Raw genomic sequence first — 9,693 nt, forward strand, 5'->3', positions numbered from 1 at the left:
CGCGGGGAGCCCGGGGGCGGGTTGGGATTCTCCCTGGCTCCGTTTGGGGGGAAAGAGGAGCCCCGCGTCGCCATCAAGAGAGAAGGGGACCATGACGGGGGCAGTGTAGAAAGGCAGCAGGATGGGGAGGTGCTGGAGGCATGGGGGAACGGGAAGGAGCCCTGGAGAAGAGCCGCGGTCAAAGCGGAGCCGCCCGAGGCGGTGTTCGGGGTCTGCAGGGTGAAGGTGGAGCAGGAGGAACCCCCAAGCGAGCCCCTGCACGGATCCGCTCCCACCGGCGCCGGGGACTGCAAGGTGCAGCTGCTCGAGGGGTTCAGGGTGCTCCCGGAGGATGTGAAGATCCCGGTTGTGGTCCGTCCCTTGCCTCCCGGGACCCGCATCCAGATCCAGGGCCCTCTGCCGCCAGAGCTCATCCATGTGGCGAAGGCGCCGGTGAAACCGGTGCCGCTTAAAATGCAGTCTTTGCTGGAGCCTTCCGTAAAGATTGAGACAAAAAATGTTCCCCTCACGGTGCTGCCCTGCAATTCAGGTATTACGTTAAGGGAGCTGGCAGGGGTGCAGTGAGGGGCACGCAGCTGACAGGTGATCAGATAGAACACGAGTGGGAAGGTTATGTTAGAGAACCAGCCCGTTGGATAGGCTGGAGTTGTTGTACAACTCTTCTCCAGCATAAGATGTGAGCATACAGGAGCAGAGAGTTCTCTACTGGTTTGGTAAAATCAACACAGTTTTGTCTGCTTCCTCCCTGACTACGTTAAACCCCTTATAACAGTGTTCAGAATTGCGTTGAGTTGTCATTGCAAGTCTAAGGTCAGGTATCTGCTTGATTTTTAAGGCTGTGAAGCATTTGTACACCTCTCTGAGAAAATTTGGACATGTTAAATGAGGAACACTTTTAAACATCTGGATTAGAAATTTACTTTTTTTGAAAGATACATAGACTTTCAAAATTAATGACTCAAAGTGAGGTTTTAAAAGACTAGAAGACACTTGCCCTTTATTGATAATGTGAAAGAGTTCACTCCTAAGCCTTTTTCAGAGAGGAAGTTGCTTGCTCAGGGATCAGTTGAGAGGGGTCTGGGGGTTCATCATGTCACCAGCTCAATTTAAATGCAGTCTGCGTTTGCAAACAGACAAAGCTGGGTGTCATGTCACAGTCATTTGCTAACACAGGTTCCTCCAGCAAAATGAGTGTCCAAATCTGTGGAAAGAGTGAGAGCGGAAAATAAAACCCCAACCAGAAACCCAGAACAGCAACAACCTCAGCTGAGAAGCCAGGGGCTGCACAGACATGGGACTAAACCACCATTACCATCGTTAGATCTGGTCCCTGCATCATTAGGGCTTTGTTTCGGTGGTGATGAAAAATTTGTAGTGCTATGGTCCGTGTTATACAATGTTTGTGTTCAGTGAAGGTTAGTGGAGGATACTCCCTTAGCTTTAGTTATTTTTCTAGGAGCTGCTCTCTAAATGTGCATCGAGTTTCATGTGTTCCAAAGCTCTGGCAATTCTTTTGACTATTGCCAAATATTCTCTTGATCTACTATTGAATGTAACCTGTACTGCCTATATTGCCAGGAAGATTATAATCTTTCCTTGTTCTGTTGCACAGGTATGCCAGATATGCCATTTAGCAAGGACAAAAGTGGCCACATAAAACGTCCAATGAACGCATTTATGGTGTGGGCCAGGATTCATCGGCCTGCCCTAGCAAAAGCTAACCCAGCTGCCAATAATGCAGAAATCAGTGTTCAGCTTGGACTGGAGTGGAGCAAACTGACTGAAGAGCAGAAGCAGCCCTATTATGATGAAGCTCATAAAATAAAACAAAGGCACAGAGAGGAATTTCCTGGTAAATGCTTTAGAAGTGCAAAAAAATGGATCTCTTTCATTAGAGCAAGTAATAGAGTTAGAAAAAAAAAATTACAAAAATTTCAAGCACGCAGTCCTTTTGTCAGCCTTCTGGTGCCTGAAAGCATATTCATTTTTTAAAGCATCCGAAATGATGTTTCGTCCATTATAGCCTTTAATGTTTCTTATGGTCTTAGGCCACCACAGCTACAGCAGCTCTTCTGAATGTTTTATTAGTCTAATGGCCAGATACTGAGTTTATTGTGAACATGACCTGCTACATCCTCTTACACGCTCCAGAAAGAGCTGCCCAGGTGGCCTGTGGTGACACATGCATCCATTCCTTAAAGCAGGAAAAGGAAACGGCACAGGAAGCACAAATGGCTTTGTATTCTGTGGGATTCTTCAACATGTAGGCTTGGGATTCACAAATAACAGTGTGGAAGATGCTGTTTCTCAGACTCTTGTCAAAAGGGTTAAAAATTTGTACCCATAACAAATTAATTTCTCAATTTGCAGTTCAATAAAACAGAGCATAAGTACTTTGAACATTCTTAAAAAGCTGTTGACATGCCAGGTGTCATGATCCTTTCTCTCTCTGTTGTCACAATCCTGCTAGTTCATGATGTGGCCAGTCCTGGTAGACAAGATCTGAGAAATCTGTCATGAACAAGACAAAGATAAGGGCAGCACTCTCCCTCTCTCCTTGCACCGTTAAAAAAAAAAAAAAAAAAAAAAAAAAGTGATTCTTTAAAGTAGCATTAAGAGTTAGCCTGTGTAGGAAACAAAGGTGCACGGTGTAAACTCACAATATGTATCTGTTAGTGTTCGGTTAATGTTGTAAGTCAAAGGCAAATGTACTCCTCCAAAATCTGTACAGAATTCATAGTGGGTCATATTTTCTATTGTCTCTTGTAACCTGCAAGTATATGTTAAACTTAAGGGGTTAAGGAAACAGTCAGTTACAATTTAGTAACATAAAAACAATGCTCAAATGTGTCAATTTTATTTCCACCTCTGATCAAATGGCCCATTTGCTGGCTCACTGAAACAAGAGGAGTTTTGCCATTGACTACAGGAGCAGTTTTTGGTCTAATTTTTTAGAGATACTTCAGAATTAGTTACCATAGCTTAACATAAAGAATGAGACCATCCCAAAAACTGGATGTCTGCATCTTTTTTCATCTCTGACAGGTTGGGTTTATCAACCACGAGCAGGCAAAAAGAAACGTCTTCCACTGCCTATCTCTACTGTGTTTTCTGGCACTTCTCAGAGTATCATCACTACAAATCCAGCTGGCACGTGGCCCCCCCAGTCACCTGCTTACTCTGTTGTCATCCCCAGTGTTAAGAACAGTATTGGACATCCAGTCTGTGAGTTTTCAGTAGTGAATTATTTTAAAAATTTTGAATTTACCCATTGTAGTAAAAATTATACGTACAGTAGTGTAGATACAGTTAAACCAACTTCTCAATCTTTCTTGACACCACTGTTTCCATCAGTCCTCCTGTGAGCTGCACCTCTGCCTCCTAGTCACCTCTACATACTGTTTCCTCAGCCTCTTAAATTTCTTCTGGGTTCTTCATTGCGCACAGATCCCTGCTATTGTCCTTGTAGCTCCTAGTTCTCTCCTCCCGCCTCTTGGTCTTTTTGGATCTCTGTTACTTAACCCATGCTTCCTGTTGCGCTACGGCTGTTTCTTTTTCTTGTTCTGTCTCCACCTCGCTCATATCTTAGCTCACCACTAGCGCTCAGTCCCGCTGTACTAAGCCTGAAAAGCTCATTAGCTGAGTCCATGGCACCTCCACTCTGAGGTTGGTGTTCATCATAGTGAGGGCACTATTGCTCTAGAGCAAATGCTCCGCAGCTTAGACTGCTTACAAAAGACAGTAGACAGAATTGCCAACAAGGTCATCAAAAAGGAAGTTAGTAGGGTGTTAGTAAGGTGTGTGCTGCAATATTAAAGCGGTTGCTAAATCTGAAAAAGAATGTTGTCATTTGCACATTTTCCATGAACTGTCACTTAGGTTTCTAGGCACACCTGGAATGGTTCTATATGTAGTTCTTATAATCTTGCACATGCCCACAGTTTGAGCATACATGGCTCGGTGCTTATGCAAACAAAAATATCGTTACAGAAGGGATGCATTAAAAAGTTGTACCTAACCTGGAAGGATCCTGATTTTTATAGGAAGTCAGTATGGGCAGTGAAATAGGTTGTAGCACAAGAACCCACAGGCAGCTATAATAGTCAGAAATAGCTCTGGCAGTGCATGGGTGGTAGCTATCAACAACAAATACCTCAGATCCAGGCAATGGCATTTTTCTTTTTAAGCATGCTGACAAGGGCTGCCCTCTTTCTAATGAGGCAAGAAACTGAAATGCCTGTTTATGCTGCGTGGTAATATTCAGAGACGTAAATGAGAGCACTCAGCTTTGTTCTGGGGAAGTTCCGAGTTAGTCATGTGATCCTTTCTCAAATCCTTCTGTAACCTTGACTGAATAAAGTATTTTTTGTTTTCTTACCCCAGTATATTTTATAATGTTAAGTTGTCCTCAGATGCTACTATGTTTCATTCCAGAGTTTACTGTCCCATTGAGGTTGGAATGATTCTCAAATACAAACTGTAAAAAATCTAGATGAATTTAAGTCCTGTTGACTCAGAATTTAGACTCTTAGACTAGATAGTAGGGTTTGAAAATACTCATGCAATGTGTTTTGAAATCTTTCTGTATAAAGGCAGCCCTGTTGAGGTGGCGTGTGGTTTGAAAGTGTGCATTCAAGTGTATGTTCTGCAAAATGTTTCAAAATGAAATTGGCTAGCGGTAGGTTCATTGGTGAAACAAACAAGAGAACTTATCAGAGTAGGATGTTTTAACTGTTGCTTCTGCTTTTAATTGTTGCTTTGGCACCACACAGATTTGTTAAGAATTTGGCTCACTCCAACTCTGCTAGTAGACTTGGGAGGGCTTCTGAGCTTCAGGCACTAAATGTGCAATCCAGCTCCACTCTGTGACCATATCAGGACAAGGGACAGTCCTCACCAGCCTCACAGCCTCGACACTCACTTGCCAATTCCTTCTTCTTTCACCCTTGCGTTTCTGTAGAGGGAAGCTTGAATGCGTGGGCTCCAAACCCATCTGTCAGAACACATGTAGGCTGAGTGGTGTATGACTATGAATTGCAGGGAGGTTGTGCTAGGAAGTGTTTTGGGGGAGATGGTTCTGGCTCTGGATGTGGTTTGCTACGTTGCTGCTTATGAAACCTCTTCCTCTGTTCACGTCTGATAAATAACTGTTCTGTTTCCTAAAGGTGAAGCTCCTCCTGCCATCCGTCTGCCGGCTCCTTCCATTCAACATCCTGGTCCAATTACTCTTTTCCAGACCACTAGTACAAGCACCACATCACTGGCTGTTCCAGCTCCGGTCCTGTCCCTGCGCCCTGTAATTTCACCACAGCCCTTTGCTGAACCTGTTGAGACAGAAGCGCTCAATGGATCATCTGGGCTCAATTGCTCTCTGAAGAGACCTACACCAGTTTTAATTGAGAGCTTCAGCAGAAACCCCAATAACACCACCAACACTAATGGCAGATTTTCTGTCTCTAATAGCGAGCCCCCAAAGGAGTACCCAGGGTTTCCTATTTTTCCTAGAGCTGTACCTCTTCCCCAAGCTAGCCCTTTTCTTTACCCACATCTCTATGAGCCTCTTCCCGTTGGCCAGCCAGCCAGTCTGTTTGGAGTACCGCCTCGGTTTGCCTTTCACCACCCTTACTTTGTACCTGGACCTCACTACATCTCCTCAAGGTAATGAACCCTTCATCTCAATACCAGTAAGGACAGATGCTAAAAGGCAGAGGATATTTTGACTGACAGAAAACAGATGGAGCTTTCAGTAAATTACAATACATGCGTCATTCTGCATCAGAATAAAAATTCAAGCTTCTGACACCAGAAGAATACAGTTACATTTGACATAGTAACTTCCTGCGATCTGCTATGTGGTTGCTTTTTAAATTTGTCACTGTACATTCTTTAAATAGTAACATTGACAACCAGGTATTGGGCACAAGGATTCTCTGTCAGTCCTCCTGTTTAATAACAATGTAACGATGCACGAGTGCACTCAAAGAATAAATGAGAGCATTTTATGCCAGGTCTGTCACAAATTTTGGCATACAGAAATAGCACAAGCTGACTTGTGATGCTGTGTTTTATTATTCTGAGTATGTCAGTTGACATACTGCAGGATTATCAGACGCTGGTTTATCCATGTTATTTCATTGATAAAAACAATGGAGTTTGTGTTTGTTTTCAAAGCAATGTCATGCATGTATGAAGAGATGGATGTGCACGGATATGGAATCTGTGCACAACTCTTGCCATGGCCCCAGTGTTTAAATTAGGCATGGTTTTGCAGTATAGCTGTTTTGAATATTTCAACAGGATAAGCTGACTAGAGTAGAACATTAGGGTCATTCTGTTTTTCTTAGCTGAATGGAAGTCCAGGCAGTCTGCATTTCTAAAAGCCAAATTTCACTCTCTCTCGTTGCAGCACATGCCTATTCAGCCGCCCTCCATTTGGCTGTGGGAATTTCTCCAGCCCAGTGCCTGAATGCCTTGGCTTTTATGAAGACAGGTACCAAAGGCAGGAGGTGATGTTTTCAGGTCTGAATGAAGACTATCCTTACAAGGAATCCCCAGAAGAAAGTATACGTGAGGAGCACAGCTCCAACGAGGAGCGGTATCTAAGCCCCCTACCACAGCTGGACGTCGGAACGTTGGAGGAGGTTTTGTCAGTCACGCCATCTAGTCCCTCCAGCATCCAGATAGTCAACATCACTGACAGCGACGAGGAAGAAGAAGTAAAGTTGTTGCAAGAATTGTAAATTTCAAAACAAATTATAATCCAGAGAAATATTATAGATTGGGAAATTTCTTTTTTTTCTTTAACACCATCTTTTCAGTCAGTATGTTAAATGGAAAGCCCATGTACCTTGAGCGAGCTGTACAGGTCATTTTGAATGATATGATACTGTTTGTATTTTGAGAGATCACATACAGATCTGGGGGGGTTCAAAAGCCTCTGGAGTATCACCTGCTTCATCAGAGCGTTGTTTGGGCTCTGGCTCAGCAAAGCACAGAGGAATTCAGCTCAAAGCATGTGAGAGTGTGCTTTCCTAAGGAGAGGTGTGTTTAAGCACATCCTTTTAAAGCCAAAAGAGGCATTTTGACAATATTTGCCATAATTTTGTAGGTATTACTTTAGGAGTTTTAGCAAGTGAAATAATTCTGGTTTATGACTGCAATGTAATTCTTGCTGCAGTAAAATACTATAAGGCCTGGGGAGTGAAGTCAAGAATTATTTTGCAGTGCTTTATATTTTTCCTTTGAAGAGGCAGTTTTAAGCTAAATTTGGTTAATTTCTGACTGTTGTCTGTATTAGAGGTACAACTGCTATATAACACACTGAAAATTTACATCTGTTTCAGTAATGCCTTGGTCAGCAACCAGTTCCATTAAGAAAAATTGGATTCTCCAGAAGGCATGGTGAGGTGTGGGAGCACCCAGAGAGAGGAAAATGGATGGGGTCTGGCCCTGTGACTTACACTAGTGAGCTGTGACTTGATCCCTGAGCATAGTTAGTAAAGAATTCTCCAGAGAATACCAAATTCTCTGAAGAATATCAAAGGCTTTTGACAGGGAGAGTTTCTGTGCTGAAGTCGAAGAGTAATGAAATCCAACATTTTTTGGCCAAAATTTGTAATTTATTTTACTAAGTGCTTTTTTCCTCTCCTGTTTTGTGGAATAGAGGGTTATTTTCTTCTGGGAATCCTGTTATTTTGCAGTTGTTGTATTTGAATAAACTCACCTGAACAGCATATCCCTAGTGCTTCATTTTAACCCACGGACGTTGAACTGAGTGGGGACAGGTAAATCGCAATTTCTGTCACTCACAGACTTACTGCGCAGCTAAGCTGCACGTGCCTAGAATGACGAGCTGAAGTCACTTTTTCAGACAATTTGGGCTGCTAATACTAGTGTATATGTGTGTGTATTTATATTTATAATTATGTAACTCCAGCTACCAGAGAAATACAGGAAGAGCTGAAAGCCATGGATGGAGAAGTCCATCCATGCTGGGCTGCCAGAGGATGCAAAGGAATGATTCAGAGGAAGCTAGGTTGACCATCTCATATAGGACATCCTGTATTTCATGGGTTATCACACTGGATCTGTTGGACCTTGAGAGTCCTGTCGAACCTGAAGCTTCGGTCTCCTATATCCATTGAGATGGCATTATTGATAAAGACAGGTACAAATGAAATTTCCATATACCTCAAAAGCTGTTCCTAAATCAGGGTAGAGCAGATACCCTCTGGGTTCTTTGCATTTTAAGTTTTCAGTCTTATATCAACATTTTAATATTTTTCTGCTTCTGTGGGCTCGTAACTCCATTTTCCAAGTCCAAGATCAAAAGCTCTTATTTGAGTTCTACTGTGTTTTGTAGTTAAAGAGCACAAAGGCATGACTAAATCCTGTGTACCCTACACATTGCAACTGTGTTGTAAACAGCCCCCTGCTCCCACTGCATCTGCAACGCAGATGAATCATTAAGAGAGAAGTCTTATTAATAGTAGAAAATGCCTGTTCATTTCTAAATTATCTTCTCTCTGAAAGCTGATCTGGCCTGCAGGAATAGCAAATGTACTAATTCCTACACAAGTATGTTTTGGGGTATAAAACAGCTGTATGTGGGATTATTCCTAGATCTAACTTCCCTCTTCTCCCATTTTCCTTCTTATACACTAGAGTAGGATATAAGACATATTGCAGTCCACCAGAGTCTAGAGCGGGTTGCTTACCATGGATAATACAGATTTACTTCCTTCTAAATGGGGGTGTCTCAGAGCTGCACGCTCTTGTACCCGGTGCTGGTAGCTCTGAGTGAGCTTCAGTGGGTTGAGGGATTTGGCATTTGCTGCACAGCATCCATCTGCTAATGCGACCTTTGCTGTTTGTTTAGGAAAACACAATATTATACCTGCAGTGGAAATCTACTCTGTTTAATACCACAAAGGCCAGAGAACAGACAACTGAGGTTTAACACATCCTGGATATATCAACGTGTGGCAAGCGTGTGCCCTCCTGCAAGCCCACTTCATGGCAGGTCAGAGGGTACCTGAGACATGAGAGAGACTTGCTTTACTCTCTTATTAGATAATTATTTTCTTCTTTATCTGCTGTTTACCTTAATCTAAACTAAAAATCACCTTGCATGCTTCTCAGCTTGAAAAGCAAACAAGATGCAGATTTTCCAAACACAGTTTGTTTTCCCCCTGCTGCTGTAAATGTCTGAAGCCATTCAGTAGTGCTTCCCAGTGCCTGTGGCTATCGTTCTGCAGGGATGAGTTTCTTCGTTTCTTCTCTGAAGTTACTGTACAGTTTTATGGATTGGATGTTATTAAAAGCCCTTGTGCTGTTATACGTGTTCCACTTCTCTTACAAGAATAAACTACTCCAGTATAATCACTACAGTGTTGGAGGAGTTTGCAGGCAGCGTGGAGAGGACTATGGTGCCTCACATGTATAAATACAGTTAGAAAGATGCAACATGTCTGCATGTACAGCCTTCTACCATTAAGTTCACTTGCCTGGAGGAATGAAGCAAAACTAGCAGCAGTGACCCACCCTTTAAAAAAAGCATGGAGAGTACTTTGATATTATTTCACGAGCAGCACATCGGGACAAGCCCTTGTCCAGTACCTGATCATCTTACAGCACTTCTCCCTCTTTGGCAGGACAGCTGCTCCAGGGCTCTTCCAAGTATTCCTGCTTTTC

The 9,693-nt window shown here is 42.9% G+C and overlaps 1 protein-coding gene across 1 annotated transcript; it reads left to right on the top strand.

The window, feature by feature from the left end:
• Positions 1 to 55: 55 nt before the first annotated feature.
• SOX30 (SRY (sex determining region Y)-box 30) lies at positions 56 to 6,740 on the top strand (the record flags this gene model as incomplete). Its single annotated transcript, XM_010077530.1, has 5 exons — positions 56 to 529; positions 1,613 to 1,852; positions 3,046 to 3,225; positions 5,166 to 5,658; positions 6,407 to 6,740. Coding segments are annotated over 5 exons (1,721 nt in total), but the record flags the coding sequence as incomplete, so codon positions are not given.
• Positions 6,741 to 9,693: the final 2,953 nt, after the last annotated feature.

The sequence above is a fragment of the Pterocles gutturalis genome, unplaced genomic scaffold, assembly GCF_000699245.1.
Source record: "Pterocles gutturalis isolate BGI_N339 unplaced genomic scaffold, ASM69924v1 scaffold52948, whole genome shotgun sequence".
NCBI lineage: Eukaryota > Metazoa > Chordata > Aves > Pterocliformes > Pteroclidae > Pterocles > Pterocles gutturalis.